Source organism: Kogia breviceps, chromosome 6 (assembly GCF_026419965.1).
Source record: "Kogia breviceps isolate mKogBre1 chromosome 6, mKogBre1 haplotype 1, whole genome shotgun sequence".
Classification (NCBI taxonomy): Eukaryota; Metazoa; Chordata; class Mammalia; order Artiodactyla; family Physeteridae; genus Kogia; species Kogia breviceps.
In genome coordinates, this window is record NC_081315.1 from 146,449,079 (window position 1) to 146,468,688 (window position 19,610).

The window sequence follows — 19,610 nt, forward strand, 5'->3', positions numbered from 1 at the left end:
TCAGACAAAGATATCAAAAAAAGAAAATTACAGGCCAATACCACTGATGAACATAGATGCCAAAATCCTCAACAAAATATTAGCAATCCAAATTCAACAATTTATTAAAAGGATCATACTCCATGATCAAGTGGGATATATCCCAGGGATGTAAGGATTGTTCAATATCAATCAGTGTCATATGCCACATTAACAAATTGGGGAATAAGAATCACATGATAACCTCAATAGATGCAGAAAAAGCTTTTGAAAAAAATTCAACACTCATTTATGATTCAAAAAAAACCTCTCAAAAAAGTGGTTATAGAGGGAATATACCTCAACATAATAAAGATCACCTGGAGGGTTTCCGTGGTGGTGCAGTGGTTGAGGGTCTGCCTGCCAATGCGGGGGACACGGGCATGAGCCCTGGTCTGGGAGGATCCCACATGCCGCAGAGGAGCTAGGCCCGTGTGCCACAACTACTGAGCCTGTGCGTCTGGAGACTGTGCTCCGCAACAAGAGAGGCTGCGACAGTGAGAAGCCCGCGCACCGCGATGAAGAGTGGCCCCCGCTCGTCGCAACTAGAGAAAGCCCTCGCACAGAAACGAAGACCCAACACAGCCAAAAATAAATAAATAAATAAATAAAATTTTAAATAGATCACATGGAAACAGTAATGAAGAAAGCTGAAGTGGCTATAATAATTTTAGATGAAGGGAAACTATTAGGGGTAAATAGAAATATTACATAATGATAAAAGGACCAATTAATCAAGAAGACATAAAAGCCTTAAATGTGTATTCACTTAACAACATGACCAACATGACCTTCAAAACACATGAAGCAAAAACTCACAGAACTGGAAGGAGAAATTGCAAACCCACAACTATGCAGGGACCTCAACGGTCCTCTCTCAGTATCAGCGGAACAAGCAGACAGATCATCAGCAAGGAAATAGAAGAACTGAACAACACCATCAACCAATGTTCCTAAATGACATTATAGAACAACACTCCATCCAGCGACATCAGAACACATATTCTTTTTAAGTGCACATGGAACACTCTCCAGAGAGACTACATCCTGGGCTATGAAACCAACCTAAGGGATTTGAAAGCATTCAACTTACATAAAAATATGTTCTTGACCACAATGGAATTAAACGAGATATCAATAACAGTAAGATATCTTTAAAACCCCAGATGCTTAGTGGTTAACAAACTTCTAAATAATTCATGGATCAGAGAAGAAGTCTCAGGGGAAATCAGAAAACATTTTTGAACTAAATGAAAATGAAAAATTTTAAATATCAAAATTATTTGTGGATTGCAGTTAAAGCAGTGCTTAGAGGAAAATTTATAGTATTAAATGTTTGTATTGGAAAAGAAGGAAGATTGCATCAATGATCTAAGTTTCCCTCTTATAAAGCTAGAAAAATAAGAGCAAAAGAAACCCAAAGCAACCGGAAGAAAGGAAATAATAAAGATGAAGCCCAGATCATTGAAATTAAAAACAGAGAAACTTTAGATAAAATCAATGAAATCAATAATTGGTTCTTTGGAAAAGTCAATTAAATTGATTAATCTTTAGCTAGACTGAAAAGGAAAAAAAGAAAAAGAGAGAGAGAAGATACAAACTACCAATAACAGGGGTAAAAGACAGCCATCACTACGGAGCCCACAGACATTAAAAGGACGATTAGAGATGACTCAACACACTCAGATTCAACAGTTTCAAAGAATGGACCAATTTCTTGAGATCCACAAACTATCAAAACTTACCCAAGAACTAATAACCTGAATATCCCTCTATCTTCTAAAGCAATTGAATCCGTAGCTAATGACCTTTCAAAAGAGAAAACTCCAAACCCAGATAGTTTCACTGGCAAATTCTACACAATATCTAAAGATAAAAGTAACCCCAATTCTACCTAATCTCTTTGAGAAAATAGAAGAGATAACACTTTCCCATTTTATGAGGCCGGCATTATCCCAACTCCAACAGCGGACAGAGACAGAACCAGATAAGAAGCTACAGAACAATACCTCTCATGAACAACCATGCAAAAATCTTCAGCACAATACTAGCAAATCAAGTCTAGCAGCATATAAAAAGAACAAAAACGTTATGACCAAGTGGGGTTTATCCCAAGAATGCAAGACTGGTTCAACATTGCAACACCAATTATCACCATTGACCACAGGAACAGACCAGAGAAACCACATGATCACATCAGTAGATGTAGAAAAGCATTTGATAAAATGCAACATCCGTTCATGATAAAAACTCAGAAAACTAGGAATAGGAAGGAACTCCTAAGCCCATGGTTATTGTAAATTTTTTAAATTTCAGTTTCCAGTGGTCGATTGCTAGTAGATAGAAATGTGATTGACTTTTTGGGGTCATGTCCTCTGAGCCTCCTAGCTTCTGAGTCCCGGGAAGTCAGTCCTTGGGATTTTCTGTGTGGGTAATGGTGTCATCTGTACGTGGGGTAGTTTGGTTTTTCCTTCCCAATCTGGATACCCAGTTTTGGCTTGTTTTTCTTGCCTGAAATATTTACAGGCGAAGGGACTTGATATCTGATACACTTTAAAATATTCCAGAAAGAAAAGTGTGGCTGTGAATGGATGAACTCACAGTGACAAAATGTCGATAATTGTTGAATCTGAGTGACAGTACAAGAGGGCTGATCGTACTCTTCTCTGTTTTGCTGCGTGTGTTTGAAATATTTTATAATAAACAATTTTTAAAAATCTATGACAACACAATAACCCCAACAGCTGAACAAATAGAAAAAGGGCAAAAGGCAGTTCACGAAAGACGAACACAGGACCAGTGTCCTCACCAGCGTCCGCAGAACAAAAATCACAGCAAGACAGCAGATCTGCCCGCCTCGAGCCTGGGAGCTCCGGCCAAGCGGGGCCTTCCTGGAAGCGTCGTCCAGTTCCTTCCCTTTAACCCAGCAGCTCGTGTCTGTTTCCTCTTACAGAGGGGATCACACCTAAACCAGGGCCCCCCCGCCGCGCACAGGGCACTCCGAGGCCACCCGGCGACGGTGACCTCTGGCCTTGGGATGGAGGAGGCCCGGCAGCGGCTGCGGATGGTGCCGTCTTGGCTTGTGACGTAACGTGGGGTAGAAGAGCGGCTGCCACAGCTGGACACACAGCACCAACGTGTGCGTTTGCAAAAAGCCGAAAACAGGATAAGAGAGAAACCGGTGAGATGTGAGCCGTGGGGTCACGGGAGATGTTTCGGCTTCTCTGCACTGGTGTCAGCACGTGTCCCCTCTCCAGTCAGAGAGAACGCGGCAAGGCCGGGCCGGGTCAGCAGGGAGCCACGGGGCTCCCTTGTTCAGCTGGGAGCCGCGGCCCCCAAACCATCGCTGCTGGCCTCCACCTTGCAGGCCTGGGTATGCCACCTGCCCTCTTCTCTGCTTACAGAGCCCTGAGCTGTTCCCACATCTGCAGCGTCAAGGGAGGCGGGAGGGGACCCAAACGCTCACCTGTGCCGTCGGTGGGCGTGGTGAGACGGGGCGCCCGGAAGAGGTGCGGGGAGGCGTCCCGGGGGGCACGACAGGGGCGTCTGCGCTGGGGCTCAAAGAGGCAGCCACCAGGCTCCACCTCTAGTACTGGGTGGGCCCGAAAGCTCGTTCGGGTTTCTCCGATAAGATATCACAGAAAAGCCCGAATGAAGCGTTTGGCACACCCAGTATTTGCGACCAGGAGCAAGTGGACAGGGCTCCTTCCAGCGACGGCAGGGAAGCGAAGCAACCGACAGACAGTAAGTGCCAATGGGGAGACTTTTCTCTTATTGAATTTTTATATCATCAGTAAGAAAGTAACCAATTTAATACTACCGTGCAAAAAAGGAGAAGGTAACGGGTTGGTACTTTTAGGTCATATTAACATATTTAGTAAACTGTTAATCTGGGAATAATGTTAGGTCCAAAGAAGAGTTGCAAAGTAGGGCAAAGAGCTCTGATTTCCTCCTACTCACCTCCCCCCGCCCCGGGTCAGCACCTCCCCGCCGCCCACTGCATGTCTGTCCCTGGAGGCGTCAGGGCTGGGAACCTGTGAAGGAAAACCCAGATGAGGTTTTCATCAACTTTCTCCCACGAACGTCCTTTCCCTGCTCCGGATCTGGGGCAGGACATCACGGGGCACCGGAGGGCGCCGTGGGGTCCGCTCCGGGAGCCGTGGGGATGGCGCCCAGAATGGCCTAGTGAGGGCTCCACGTCCTGCGTCTCCGTCTCTGTGTCTTTTTATTTGTGGCCTGCTGTTTACACGTGGTCATGGGTCGAACACAAGGATGGAGACGGGCGCGGCCTGAAGCGATGTGGCGCTCCATCCCGGCTGGCCTGGAGCCTGGAGACCCTGGATCCCTAAGTGGCTTCGTGTGAGAGGATTCTTACAAAGCAGAAGTTGCTAATGTGGAGTCGGAGGTTTACAGGCCTCCCTACGAACTGTACAGCCGCCGCAGCTCCTGTCTGCGACTTGCACCGGCAAAACGCTTTTCTCTGGGTAGGAGTGTTTATCACTGACATTGTTTAGAATCACTCCGCTGGTGACGGCAGGAAGAGGACAGCCTGCCAGCCGGCTTTATTTGTGTTTTAAAATCCCTGCAGACGGTGCCCTCCTCCCTCCGTCCCACACGGCAGCAGCCCGGCCGTGAGGAAGGGGGAGGAGAGGGCCAGCGGGGCAGAGGTCTGGGGGCTGACGGGCAAGGGGAGGCACCAGCCGTGAAGGGTGACAGCCCTGCAGAGGTCCTTGCCCCCTCAGGGCGTCCACAGAGGGTCTGGTTCCCAGGCTCCTCGGAGGCCCAGGGCCGCCCCACCCTTCCGGCGGCCCGTCCTCCCGGCCCAACTCCTGAGAAGCAGCTGACACCACGGTTTTAGGGGAGGAGCCCAGGGAGCGCAGGGCGCCTCCTGCAGCGGGAGGGAAGGCCAGCAAGCAGCAGCACCGCTGGGCCCACCTGTGTGCCATGCACCTGCGCGTGGCCCTCGTCCAGACCGTGTGTCCTGGTTTTGCTCGCCACAGGCCAGCCCGCTCGGGACCAGCAGCGCCAGCCCGTCGTTCCTCCGTCCCACCGGCACGCGAATAATCATCATTCGGGGCAGACGCGGTGGAATAGCTGAGACAGGGCCTTCGGGCAGGTGCCGCTGGACATGAGCGTCAGCGAGAAGATGGGCGGTTGGGAGATGGAGCAGGGGAACCGCCAGTGCAAAGGCCCTGGGGCAGCAGCACGAAGGCCTCCCGGCAGGGGTGTCGGGGCCCAAGGCAGGGAGGCGAGGGGGGCGGGCTGGGCAGGGGGGCAGGCCCCTCAGACCAAGACAGCAGGCTTGGGTTCTGCTCTCTGTGTCGGGAAGAGGTTGGATGAGCGTGAGGAGAGGCCTGCGAGCCGTGCTCCGGACCCCTCGGAGGCGGGAACCCTCTGGTCCAGGCCGTGACTTCGGGGAGAGACGGAGAAGCGGTGGGGGCGGGTGGGGACCAGGACTTCCCTGCAGGGCCTGCAGACCCTCCCTCTCCCCCAGCTGCTCGCAGGCAGAGACCCGCGTCACAGCAGCCCCACAGCCCATGATCCCACAGACCCCTGGTTCAAGGGAGCCGGCTGTGTGGGCTGGGTTCGGGGCCTGGGCAGCCGGGGGAGGCCGGCACGGCGGACGGCAGCGTCCGCCGCCTGCACGCAGCCCTCCCGCACCTGTCCCCAGATTAGATTCCTCCTTTCTCATTTCCACCGTAATGGGTCCTTCAGACCTCATTCCAGCCCGAGATATTATCTGACCCGTATAATTAATTAATTATAGCCCCAATATTATAGATTATTAAAAATAGCATAACTAATAGTGTAATATCTCAAGCTGTCGACTTTAATAGTCAACATTGTCTTGGTGGCGCTTATCAGCCCGGGACACCCGGTGAGAATATTGATTCCGGGTAATTTTAGCCGTCATCTGCCATCCTGACGGCGAATTGTCAGGTCCTCACCCAAGCCGGGGCTCATTTGAAATCGTTAAACCGCCGTGCGGCTCACAGTGGATCTTAATGTTTCCTTTTTTTCCCCCCTTCAATATGTTTCAGCAACAGAGGAAAATAAATAGAGAAGTGGAGAGAGAGGGAGAGAGAGGGCGGGGGAGGGAGGAGGGGGGGGAGCGGGGGGGGGCGCTCTCAGGGCCCGGGAGGCAGGACCCATTTGTCTCTTCCCCTGGGGACCCCTGCCCCCCCCCCACTTCCCCAGCACATCTTCTCAGGGATTCTCCTGGCTGAGCTGTGCAGGGGGAGGGGGCTGAAGGACAGGGCTGAGGGGTTCGAATCAAACACACGGACAAGACGTGCTGCAGCTTGGCCCGGAGAGGGAGAGCGCGCCGGGGCCCCTCAGGGGGGCCTCCACCCGGTCTGCACCCCAAAGAGCTCCCCGAAAGCCCACGGGTTACAGAGATGGAGAGTCAGACCCACACCACACACACGTATGCACCCAGACACACACACACACACACACACACACACACACACAGTCACACACCATGCACGGACCCACGCAAACACGTGGACACCCACACACACGCAGAGCCACACGTGTGAATGGACACACTGGCACCTGTGCGTGGGCCGCAGGGACACGCCCCCAACCGTGTGGACTCACTGCGGGCCCCCTGGCCTCCCGGGTGCGGACACAGAAGCGGGGGCGGGTGTGGATCTCACCCCCGAGGGGACCGTGGAGCGGGGAGGGAGGTGCAGTCACAGACATGCGAGGGGGGCCTCGGGAGAGGAGGGAATGGAGAAGCGGGAGCCGCTTCGGGCCACGAGGGCAGCTGCGGGTGGGGAAGCCGCAGGGCGGGGCCGCGGGGGCCCGTTCTCCGCAGCCCCCCCACCGCCACCCGCGTCTCCGTCCCGCCCTGCGGCTCAGCGGCCCGGGGGCGCACCCGTCGTCCCGTGGTGATCGCCAGCCGTCCTCGGACACGCGCCCACCCCACCCCCGCAGACAGGGCTCCCCACCCCGCGGACGCTTCCTCTCGGGCACGCAGCCTCCCCTCCTCCCCGGCCGCCAACAGCTCCCCGCGGGCACACGCCCCTCCCCCCCGCCCCGCGGACCCCGCCCCGGGACCCCAGGAGGCCCCTGCGCGCCAGCGTCGCTGCTCCTAGGCTTCCCGGAGCCTTACTCAAACTTCTAATTATGATTCATGCGGGCGATAATAATAATTTAAGAATCAGGGAGCCGCGCAGGAGGCATTAACCTCAATTAAGCTCATTACGCCGCCTGACCGCCCCCCCAGGTGCCCTCCCGACCCGCGGCCGCAGGCCCCGTGAGTGTGGTAGGGCCGCTGGGCACCTACGACTGCATTCATTCACTGAGCGCCTCTACGAGACGGCCTTTGCGCCCCCCCCGCACCCTCAGACCCCGCTGGACGCTCCCTGCCCACCCCGCCCCTTCCTCCCAGCACCCACCCAGCTCCCTGCTTGCTCTCCTCTGGGCCAGAAAGGGCACCTTCTCACCTCCCTGACCTTCACCTCCCACCCACCCCCCTCAGGTGACCGCCCAGGCTCCTCGGGGGGCAGACCTGCCCACCTCGCTCTCTGCTGCCTGCAGACCCAGCCTGGACTCACCCTGTCAGGCGTGTGGTGGGGAGTGCAGAAGCATGGGCACACGGGAGGGACACACCGTGACCGCGGTGGCTGAGCCAGCTGGTGGACAGGTGGACGTCTGGTGACAGAGGGAGCAATGGATGGGAGAGCCACGTGAGCCGGGAACGAACAGACAAGTGGGTGGGTGCTGACAAGGCCACGTTTTCTCAGCCCTGCTGCGTGGACTGTATCAGTCAGGGTTCTGCTGCAATCCCGCTGTGTAACAAATGGCCCCAACGCTCTCAGTGGTCCACAGCAATGGTCATTCCTTTCCTGTTGGCAGACCAGGATCAGTTGCCAATTGGCACCCCCTCCCCTGCCAGATTCATCAGGTGGGGTTCAGGCAGCCTCCACACCTTCATTCCCATTCCCAGCTGAGGGACCATCAGCGCCCTGGAGCAGGTTCTGATGGGAGAGACTGGAAGCTGCTAGACGCAGAAACTCAGAGGCCCCTGAAGGCCTGAGTGTAGAAGGCCTGGTCACTCCTGCCCGTGCAGGTCACGTGGCCAAGCCCAGCTTCGGCAGATGGGAAGCATCCTTTCCCCGTTGGAAGGCCCTGGCGGGGAGGAGCAATGAAGGGAAGGGAAAGCTGGGCCTAAATTATCCAATCGATGACATTTCTGATTTAACTGGAGCTTTTCCGGTTGCATGGGGCTGGGGGTAGGGGAGACGCATTACTGTAAATGTACACGCACGCGCTCGACACAGCAGGGGTGGTAATTCCTCCCTGTACAAAGACTCCCCAGGTCTGTCTCCTGACCACTGGCCCCCGGGGAGGCCCGAGCAGAGCCAGTGGAAGCGATTCAGGCGCCGGGGGTTCACCGAGGCAGGAGGAATCCAGGAGGGAGTGCAGGAGAGGCAGGGGCAGGGCCGAGCAAGGGTGCCCTCCTGCAGCCCTGGCCCTGGAGGAAGGGTGGTCCCCGGGGACAGGCACGCCGGTTAGTCGGGGCCGGTTCTCCCAAGCAGCTCGTGGTGTGAGCTTGACCCTCCACACTCAGCAGCTAGAACTGGGGATCTGGGCAGGGCACCACCTGCATCCACTGCACCAGGCAGAAAACTGATCAGTGCCAGGTCACACTGTCAGTGGAGGACAGAGCCAGGGTGGCTAGGGCAGGACAGACAGGCTAGGGAGTCAGAGCGCTACGGGGGTGGAAGGTCCTTCCAACCTTCCTCACCAGTATAAACATGCCTTTGCATTTTGCACCCTGCATCTGCTTCGATGGGGGACACGGAGTTGAGTGAGACACACACACAATGTCCAAGAGCCCACAGTCTGGGGCCAGAGCCCAACGTGAACACATAAAGTTCTCATGACATGTTAAGACATGACAGGGCGAAGCTGGGGGTTTGGATGGGCACCCAAGATGGTGCCTCCCTCCGTGTGCTGCTGCCCCTAAGGTGAGTGGGAAGGATCTGTGTAGACAGCAGCCAAGGGCACCGCCAACAGAGGCGCTCGGCAGCCAGACCATCCGGGCTCAGCAGGAGCTCTGGGCACAGGACGCAGGCTTAGGAGGTAGGCAGCAAATCCCACAGGACCCAGCCAGGAAGGCCTCGATGCCAGGCTGCGGAGCCCGGAGTCGGCCCTGGGCCACGGCAGCCTTAAGGAGTTTCTGGAAGAGGAGTGTGTGACGGGATTTGTGTTTTAGAATGACGGGGACAGACTGGAGGGCTGGGCTCTGGCAGGGGCAGGAGAGGCGGTCGCCAGAAGAAGATCCTGACACCCAGGGCCAAAGGCTCCCCAGACCCTCCACTCGGGAGGGTCTTCTCACCACTCACCTCCAGACAGAGGGGTCTTGGGCATTACCCTGGGGGAAAAAAGCCATAGAAACCCCAAATAACTCTAGTGACCACTGACAGTGAAAATGCCTAAGCCTGGAGCTCTGGGTGCTGGCGGGACCCTGAGGGACAGGAGGGGAGGTGATCATGCAGGGGAGGGTCAAACCTGGCCACCGCTGCTGCCCCTCAGAGGTGGACGGTGACAGGCAAAGAGGCTGCAGAGGACAGAGGCCCCAAGCAGGACCGGGAGGGACGAGGCCTGCAGAGGCAGGGACCTCCCCCTCCCCCACACCGGGCACCCCACCTGAGCCGTCTTCCCCGCGGCGCCTGATTGTGCATGTTAAGGACGCTGGCACCCGAAGGACCCAGAGCCACATCAAAGCCCTGACACGCGCCGGCTGGACGACCGTGAGGACACCACCCATCCCCCCTCCAGCCCCAGTCTGCTCGTCTGCAAGGTGGCGACTCCCGCCCCGGGCCTGCCCTCGGGCCAGGAAGCCTGTTGGAGCCAGGGTGCCCTCTGGGGCCGAGAGAGGGAGCTGGCCGCTGCCTCTACGACGCCGGGTGCCCCTGCCTTCCACACCGGCACCCTTGGTCCCCCACAGCCTGAAATCACTCCCAGTTGTTGATTTTTGTTTGTTTTTGGTTTTGTTTAAAGGGTTTATAGATCTTTTTTTAAAAAAATTTATTGTATTTTTGGCTGCATTGGGTCTTCATTGCTGCACGCAGGCTTGGGCGAGCGGGGGCTACTCTTCGTTGCGGTGCGCGGGCTTCTCATTGCGGCGGCTTCTCTTGTTGCGGAGCGCGGGCTCTAGGCACGCAGGCCTCAGCAGCTGTGGCTCGCGGGTTCAGGAGTTGTGGCTCGCGGGCTCTAGAGCGCAGGCTCAGTAGCTGTGGCTCGCGGGCCTAGTTGCTCCGCGGCATGTGGGATCTTCCCGGACCAGGGCTCGAAGCCGTGTCCCCTGCATTGGCAGGTGGATTCTTAAGCACTGCGCCACCAGGGAAGCCCTGTTTAAAGGGTTTAAACCTCACCTTTGTATTTGACTGATTCCTTGCCTCCAACCAGGCCCAGCGCTACATGCTCTTTATCTCTGAACTCCTGCAGCTTACAAGCAGGCGGATTCAAACCCAGGCAGTGAAAACCCCTGCGCTTTGGTAGGTCGCGGTTTGGCCTTGGTGAATGGGCTGCTGACAGCGTGTTGACAGTGCCGGGAGGCGAAGGCGCCGGGGGCCTGGGGCGCTGTCCGCGGTGTTGAACATGGGCTCGGCGCGCGCTGCCCATGGTCCTGAAGACGCCCCGACGCCCGGGCTGCGCGGGGCTGGGGCCCTCTCGTCCCCAGAGCTGCAGCGCAGCAGCCCGCATTCTCTCCCTTCTCTGGTGTTCTGAGTGTGGGGTACCCTTTCTCGAGTAGTCAAGAGACCCCAGGAGAGGAATACCTTAGAGAAGATGAGGAAACAAATGAGCAGAAAGTTCCCCTTTCACTTGCCAAACTCCAGGTGAGAAAGCGGCTGTGTGGGTCGTTTGGGGGTGGGGAGGCAAAGAGGAGGGAGCATGGGGGCTTCTGCCTCCACCTCTGCCCCCTCCCACACGTGCACAGGACAGTAGCCCGTTCAGAGAGAGCACAGCGTCAGCCGCAGGACCGGGGCGCACTGGAGGAGCCGAAGCATTCATTTGCAGAGGGGACGGTAATCCGTGCCCTGCGTATTTCACAGCGATGTTGAGAGGACGCTGGGCCGTCTGGAGTGGGGTGAGCTTTGCATGAATCAAACATCATTCAAACGGGCGGTTACTTATCCGTGCGCCCTGGGGACACCTAAGCACTGCTGCCCTTCCAGGTGCAAGACGAGAAGGGAGGCCCCCACCCCACCACCATGTGCAGTGAAGGCTGTACTCTTGTCAGCCTTCGACCCTCGAGCGGAGGATATGGGGACGTTAAAGGTCATATGGAATCCACTCCCCACAATTCACAGATGAAAAATTAAGGAGGGGGTTCACAAACACATGGTGAGTTAATGGCAGAGATGGCGGGGTCTCCCTCCTGCTCCCAAACTCCGTTGCTGAGGAGAGGGGACTGGCGACGGGTTGAAAGGACTGAGTTGCTCTGCTCTCCGCCTGCCCTCGCCTCCCAACACCTCCCTTCCCTCCCCTCTTCTGCATAAGCCCAGCCCCCACTCACTCGTGTTCCAGGGTCCACTTGTATCACCAGTCTCTCCCCAGATTTCTACCCTTGTCCATGTCGGTTCCTGCCTTGACACCCTCCCCCCGCCAGCCCGCCGGTGACCCCATCTGGCCCTGACTGATGTGCAGTGTGTGTGGGCTTAGCAGCGAGGGGGGGTTTCCTGTCCACTGGGTGGGTGGACGCATCCCCAACTTAAGCCCTGATTTCACCTGTCATTGCCCACCTGGGGCCCCACAAGTGAAGCTGGTGGCTTGGAGATAACCGGATATGGCAGATGGGCAGAGATTGCACAAATGACGGTCTAATTGACAATCAATTGTGATTAGGAGCAAAAGGACGTCTTTATAGACCCGGACGCTCTAGGCTGAAGTCGGGGAGATGCGAGGTTGTTTCCAGGTATCTGGGAGAGGAGGAGGGGTGTGTGCGTCTCCAGGACAGGTCGTTCCTTCGAGATGGGAGAGGGGTGGGGCAGTAGAGGATGCCACGATCTTCCTGATCCTTGTCCATACACAGCACCCCGCCTTCCCACGGGAAAGCGCCCCGAGGTCTCCTGTGTAGCTCCGGAGGTCCCCCTCACACCCCACTGCCCTGCCCTTTGCAATTCATTCCCTGCCTGCCCAAGCTCCCAGTAGAATGTTCAGGGGCAGGGAAGAAAGGGGAGGGAAGGACCTCCAAACTCCAGGACAGGCACAGTGCTTTCATCCAGGTAGCACTCAGCCCTGCAGCAGCCCACACCTCTGGGCAGGGACGGCACTTGGCTGCGCTGAGTGTGGGCGTGGGCTTTGGAGAGGAGCACGGTGCGGCTGTGTATTGCAGTGTAGTATTCCATTGTGCGCATTACACATCGTACTTAACGTATTGTATTCTACTCACTACGCTTTAGCGGTGATCACCACACATTCTACTACATCCACATTATATACCACGTCATTTTCTGTGTGTTTGTGTTCATGTCGAATGACAGTCGTATCGAGAGAGCTCGCGTTTCTCTTCCTCGCGTGTGCGTATAAGGGGGGGTGAAAGCAGACCCCTGGCCGCCCCCTGCCCACCCAGCGACGTGTGGCGGTCTGGACTGCCGCGTTTGTGCCTCGCCTGGTGACCCTCGGACGGACAGGCGCGGGGTGTGAGCATGCCTTTGAGGGGCTTGTGACACTATGTCACACTGAGACTCGGCCGCCCAGCGCCAGGTCAGGGCCCAGCCCTTAGGGTGCCTAGAAGCTGTGCCTCATGGGGGATCAGGCAGCAGCTCAGGGGACAGGGGACCCTGTGTGCCCCTCCGCCAAGACCAGCCCGGAGCTGGTGGGTGCATATGCGAGCCACGAGGTCCACACGGTGTGCCCGGGTGCTGGAGAATGAGCGTGTGCGTGAGTGCGTGTGAGTGCGTGGGCACATCTATATTCACACTTTGCTGGGGGAGGGGTGGAGAGAGCCTAAGAGTCCCTCCAGGAAGGTGGGGGTGGGAAGGAGATAATTACCTCTCTGTGATGAGAGATTATCCACCCTCCTTCCCCCAGAGGTGATTTATAATTTAAAGATAAAGAATAATCAAGTCCTGGCAAGGAAGGACACAGTGTTGTGGGTCTGATTAGAATCTCGGGACCGACCAGCGCGCGGGGGAGGGGACCGGCTGGGGGAGGGGAGGTCTTGCCTGCCAACCCCCCCCCCGCCGCCCCTGAACCCCGCCTCCTCGAGGCTCAGCATGTCCGAGCTTGGCCTAAATTACAGCCAATCGGTCCCCCATTATTTCTCCCAACTTTTAATTTCTGCTTCCAAAGGATCATTGCCCGCGGTAATTGCAAAGGAGCCGTCCTTGTGCGCAGAGCAGGCTCCGGGGACCGCAGTGTGAGGCGACGCACAGCCCTCGTGCACGCGCACACGGCCGCCGGCTCCCGCCTGGGTCCCGCGGTCGCGGCCGCTGTGCCCGCGGGCGTGTGCAGGGAAGAGACGCAGCGGCGGTTCCGCCCTCGGACGCCAGCCGGTCCCTCCGCCCCGAGGGCCAGGGCCCTGGGGTGCAGCCCTCGCCGCAGTAGACGAATGTGCACACAGAACACCCGGACCGAAGGACTTATTTCTCCGGGCGTGGCAAGGGGGAGTTTGCTGCGACGTTTCTCCTTGCTTGAGGCTATCGATTTTTGTGCAGGCCTCCTGCCGTCTGTACGATTTTTTCGGTCCCCATTTTGGGGGGGCGGGGCGGCCGCGGGGGCGGGAGGGCCCTCCAGCCGTCCCCATTTTTGATTCCACGTCTAATGAGCGACCCTGGGGGCCGCCGGCCCCGCCCCCGGAGGGGACTCGAGGCCAGGCCCTAATTTGACGACGCGAAGGGGGCGGGGGCGGGGGCGGGAGGGGACAGAGGGCCGGAGACCCTGTGCGAGGGAGACCCCGAGACGCGAGAGCAGCCCTCGAGCGGAGCGACGGAGCGAGGCGGGAGCGAGGTCCACGGGACGCCTGGGAGGGGGCGGACGACGCGGCGAAGCCCCAGGGCGTGGGCGCGCGAGGACCCCACTCCGCGCCGGCCGCCGAGGCGCGCCGAAGCCCCGCGCGCCGGGAGCCCGCGGAGAGGCCGGCCGGCCGCCGCGATGCCCCAGCCAGCCCTGCCGGCGCGCCCGGGGGCCTCCGCGGCCCCTCCGCGGGCGGATCCCGCGATTATCTAAAGGCCGGGGCTGCCCCCTCCCCACCGCCCGGGAGGCCGGCGCGCCGTTTCCGGACGAGCGGAGGCGCAGCGGCGCGGCACGCGGCGAACCGCGACCGCCCTCGCGGGCCGCGCTCCGGCTCCGGGCTGCGGGTCTGTCGGCCGGGCCCGGGGCTTAGTCCGTGTGCCCCGCGCGGGACCCGCCTCCTCCGCCCGGGACCGTTCGCAGCCAATTAGGCGCGCGCGCTAACGAGGGCGGCGGAGCCCGCGGCCGCCTGCGGGCGCACGTGTGTGCGGCGAGTGGGCGCGTGGGCGCCGCCGGCGGGGCCGCCATAAATGAGCGGGCCGGGCGCGGCGGGCGCCTGAGGCGGCGGCGGCGCCAGGCAGCAGCGGCCCGAGCGCGGGGCGGCGCGGGAGAGCGAGCCGAGCCGCGGCCGCGGCCGCCGGGGATGGGAGCCCAGTAGCCGGAGGGGCCCGAGCGGCCGCAGCGGCGGGAGGCCAGCATGAGCGCGAGCGGCCCGGCGGCCACCGGGGACGGCCCCGCGCTGCCGCCGCCGCCGCCCGGGCCCGCTCCGGGCCCCGCACCGCCCGCGCCCGCCGCCGCCGCCGCCCGGGACGCCATGGACGGGCGCGCTGAGCCGCCCGCCTTCCCGCGGGCCGGAGCCCCGCCGCTCGCCGCCAGCGACACGGTGCCCGCGGCGCCCGAGGGGGCTGGGCCGGCCCGGCCCGGCCCGCCGCCGCGCCCCACCTCCTTCTCGGTGCTGGACATCCTGGACCCCAACAAGTTCAACAGCAGAAGACGCCGCTGTGTGCTGCTGGGCCCCGTGGCGCCCGCGGCGTGCGCCCCGTGCGCCCCGGCCCCCGCCGCCCCGGGACGCCCGCCGCGCTCAGAGGAGCTGGAGCGCCGCGCCCTCGCCGCCGCCGGCGGAGCCGGAGCCGGTACCGGAGCTGAGCCGCCGCGTGAGTAGGGCACGGCCGGCGCCGGGTCGCGGGGGTAGAGGGACGGGCCGCGTCTACGCGTTTGCGCTCCCGGGACCCCTCGGCGAACCTGGCCGGCCCGGCGCCAAGGCTCGGTGGAAAGTTCGCAGCGCGCGGGGCCCGCACCAGCCTGCCCGCCGCCTGCGTCCGACCCGGACTCCAGGGCCCGCACCGCCCGGTGCCTCCCGGGATGCCTCCCCCGGGCCGGGCCCAGGGCTGCGGACTGCATGGCCGGCCCAGGTTTGGCCACCGCGCACCCCGGGCATTGGAGAGGGAGTCTTGCGCGGCGGCTACCCCGTGACCTCCCCACTCCCACCGCAGCCTCCGGCTCCCTCCCTCCATTCTTTTATTTCCTTTTTTTCCCCCGTTCTCTCTCTGTCTCTCTCTGTCTCTCTCTCTCTCTCTTTTTTTTGGACAAATCAGACTAATTGTGACAAAACGCTGGTTATCTCTGGAAAAACAATTAAATCCCTTCGATTACAGTTAAGGGGAAATGTGCTTAGCGGCGGAAAGCGGCCGGTAATGGGGCGGCCCGCAACCCCGGCCTGGTCGATATCCCATTACGGCTGCATGCATATCTCTTTCAAGCACCTTGCAAACTCCCCCCGAACATCTAAATTATAGGGTCAAAATTCGGATAATTACTCGATTAAAACCTATTACACTTATTAGGGGCCGCTATTGATCGAGAATTGCATTCGACCGGCTCCTGATTGCTTTCGGTGCCCCTCTGCCGGCCCTTCCTCCCTCCAACTTCCCGGGCCCTCTACCCCCCGGGGAGAGGCACGCAGGGCCGTCAGGGCTCGGGTGGGCCTTTTCAGGCGAAGGGTCTCAGGGCACCTGCACTGGGCTTCCTCCCGGTTGGGCGCAGATGAAGGAGGAACAATCGCAGGAAGGCTGGAGGGGAGCCCCTCAGGCTTTCCGCCTGGCCAGGGGACTCCATCAAATGGGGAAGACATCCCAGTCGGAAGGCCCAGTTTCTTGGTAGTTTAGGGAGGGAGCTGGGTCAGGGCCCCTCCTTCCTCAGCCCACTCCTGGACAGAGCAGGAGCTGGATGGCGGAGTGCTGTCAGGGTCACCTGGGGGACCGTCTCTCCTCCTGCTGAGGGGTACGGGTGGGGGCCAGGATATCTGCCCTGCCGGCCTCCCGCAGCCTGTGGTCACCCTGGAGGAATCTTCCAGGACTGAATTTGTCCTTTATTCTCCAGTGCTCCGTGCCAACCTGACCGGGGCCTGGTGCCCGACTGGGCGGCATGGTGCTGGGCGCCTGCCCTGGCTTCTCTCCTGGATGTATGACCACCTGTGGGAGCAGGGGCTGCGTAGAAACAGCCCTCCCCTCGCCTCCCCACCACCGCTGCCAGGCCCTGACCGGGACAGATGCTTTCTTCCAAATTTCTGAGATTCAGATCGCGGCCACCGCGCGGGCCTCTGCTTGGAGGATCTGGAGCTGCTGCTCAGACTTGATCTAGTGGGGACGCCCATCCCGGCTGGTCTCAGCACCGCTCTAGACCCCCACTGCCCAGGCCAGGCCCTCCTGGTCGGGACCAGCCTGGACCTGCTGGGGTCTCAGCCGAGGGGCCAAGGGTGGCCAAGTTCCAGGGCCCCAAGTCTTGAGGTAGGGATGGATCTAGGGCAACTTTTTTGGTCCCCGGAAATCGCCTCCCCACAGCAGGCTCCAACCTCACCCCAGGACTCTGGCCCGGCTCACTCTTAAATGCCCAGTAATTGGCTGGCTCTGTTGGAGCCTTGTGGTAATTGGAGGGTAATGTACGCTGAAATAAATTAAATGGCCGTTAACTAGTTTGTACATTACGCAAAATGAGTTTAATTAAGTTTGTATCTGCCCCGTGGATCGATGGGATCTCTCCCTCTGCCACAAGCCCCGCGGCCCTGTCCTGCCCCGCTGGGGCAAAGGCGCGGGGCTCGGGAGATGTCGGGAAGGGGGGGCTTCTGGAGAGAAGGAATGCACAGGGCACGGAGAGAGAAAGCGCGGGAGGGTGAGAAGGAAAGGAGGGGAGAGGGCAGGGAAACGAGTGGGCTAAGGGGAAAGGGAGGCAAGAAGAGAAGCAACGGAAACTGGACAAGGGATTCGTTAAGGGGAGCAGGGCGCCGGAGGGGCCAGCGAGCGGAAGGGAGGGCGCCGGGTCCTAACTGTGCTGTCCTCCCTCCCCGCCCCGTCCCCGCCCGCAGACGCCGGCGACCCCTGCAAGGCGGACGAGGCCGAGGCCAACGGCTACAGCAGCGGCGGTGGCCGCAGCCCGAGCGCGGACAGCGGGGACGAGGCGCCCGACGACGAGGACGAGGACGAGGCGCCCGAGGCAGGGGCGGCTCGCGGCGCGGAGGCGCGGGGAGGCGGTAGCGGCCTCGGTGCCCGCGGGTCGGGCTGCCGGAGCGAGGCCGAGGCGCCCCCAGGCGCTGTCGATGAGGCCGCTGCCCCCGGCCCCCGTGGGAACTCGCCCGGAGCCCCGGGCCCGCCGGGAGCCTCGGCGGCCCCCGGGGACGCGGGGACGACCCCGCAGGGCGCGGCGACGGCGACAAAGCCCAAGCGGAAGCGCACGGGCTCCGACTCCAAGTCCGGGAAGCCGCGGCGCGCGCGCACCGCCTTCACCTACGAGCAGCTCGTGGCGCTGGAGAACAAGTTCAAGGCGACGCGCTACCTGTCGGTGTGCGAGCGCCTCAACCTGGCGCTGTCGCTGAGCCTCACCGAGACGCAGGTGAAGATCTGGTTCCAGAACCGCCGCACCAAGTGGAAGAAGCAGAACCCGGGCGCCGATACCAGCGCGCCGACCGGCGGCGGAGGGGCACCGGGGCCGGGCTCCGGGCCGGGCGCGGGGCTGCCCGGTGGCCTCAGTCCGCTCAGCCCGTCGCCGCCCATGGGCGCACCGATCGCCATGCACGGTCCGGCCGGGTACCCGGCGCACGGCCCCGGAGGCCTGGTGTGCGCCGCGCAGCTGCCCTTCCTGTCGAGCCCGGCGGTGCTGTCGCCCTTCGTGCTGGGCTCGCAGACCTACGGTGCGCCCGCCTTCTACGCGCCGCACCTCTGAGCACGGCCTCGGGACAGGACGGGACGCCGGGCTGGGCAGCCCCACGCGGCCCTCGTGCCCCCGAGGCCGCGCCCAGGACCCGAGGGCGCCCGCCGGTCGACCGTTTTGTAAGGCTGCGGTCGCCGACTCTGTATATAGCCGATTGCTACAGAAGAGTTTTAAATTTATAAACGACTGTCCGCGCGCGTCGGGGCCGAGCTCGGCCCTCTGGGAAGCACTTTGCCGAACTCAATCAATAAACCGCAGGAGGCCGCACCCAAGTCCCTCAGGCTCCCTCATCGCCCGCGCCCCGTCCTCCTCGCCGCCCTTCGGTGGGGACTTGTGCGCGACCGAGGCGCTCCGGGGTGCTCGACCCGGCGCGGGCCTTGAGCCCCAGTTTCCGCCGGCGCCCCGTAGCCAAGCTCGCCCCATCCTGCGTAGCCCGGGTGCCCCCACGCGCTGGGGAACCGGCGCGCGGCTTGGTGCTGTGTGCGCCGAGGCTCCGGTCCAGGAGTCCCGGGTCCCCGCTCCTTCCCTTCCCCGTCTCCCTCCTCCGCCCGGGGCGCTTGGGGGTGAGGGAGGCCCAGCGGGACAGTGCCCGCGCGGTGGGGCCTGGGGGCAGCGCTCGCCTGACCGGGCGCCCACCCTGCCCCCGCCTCGCTGCGCACCCGCGCTGCCTTCCCCGAGCACCAGGCCGGCTCGAGGAGGAGGGGGCTCCCGCCGCTTCCCGGTGGAGGAAGGCTGGGGCTGGCCGGGATGGAGCAACCTGCCCAGCGGCGCCTGAGCCGGACCCCGAGCCCGGCCCGCGGGAGTCCGGCGCGGCCACCTCTCCTCCAACAGCCTGCAGCCCGGCTCCGGGCGCGGTCCCCACGCCGGCTCCTGGAGCGCTGGGGAGCGAGGGGGAGGCGAGAGGCGGCGGCGCCTGGGCCGGGTGGCCGACTCGAGGCGAGAGCCGCGGCTCGGGGACGCGGGCAGTGCCGCGCGGTGAGGGGGTCCCCGCCGCAGCCCCGCCGGCGCTCAAGGTGGGTGTCCACGGACGCCGGCGCGGTGAAGCCGTGCGCCTGCCCCGCCCCGTGGCTGCTCCGCGGCCGAGCCCTGCGCCCGCAGAGGCGACACCCCTCTGCGTGTGCGACTAGCGAGCTCTCAGAGGGACGCTTTCCTGCGCTCTTCAGCCCGTCACCCACCGCCGTGGGCAGGGCTGGGACCGAGGTTAGGGCTGGGGAGCAGGAGGGCCCTGCGGCGGGTGACAGCCACCGCCGTCCAGGCCCGAGTCCGGGAAGCCGCGGCGCGCACGCACCGCCTCCACCTACGAGAGGGCGCCCTACGGTGTCCCCTCCGTCACCGGTGGGCAAAGGGTGGGGGAGGGGCCGCCCCTGACCACCGCGCCGGGGGAGGGGCGGAGGCAGCTGGAACCGCCCTGCCCA

General features: G+C 61.3%; 1 protein-coding gene across 1 annotated transcript; it reads left to right on the top strand.

The window, feature by feature from the left end:
- Positions 1 to 14,689: 14,689 nt before the first annotated feature.
- On the top strand, positions 14,690 to 18,207 carry NKX1-1 (NK1 homeobox 1). Its single transcript, XM_059066040.1, has 2 exons — positions 14,690 to 15,146; positions 17,354 to 18,207. Exons 1-2 carry the CDS (start codon positions 14,690 to 14,692, stop codon positions 18,205 to 18,207), a joined length of 1,311 nt encoding a protein of 436 aa, XP_058922023.1.
- Positions 18,208 to 19,610: the final 1,403 nt, after the last annotated feature.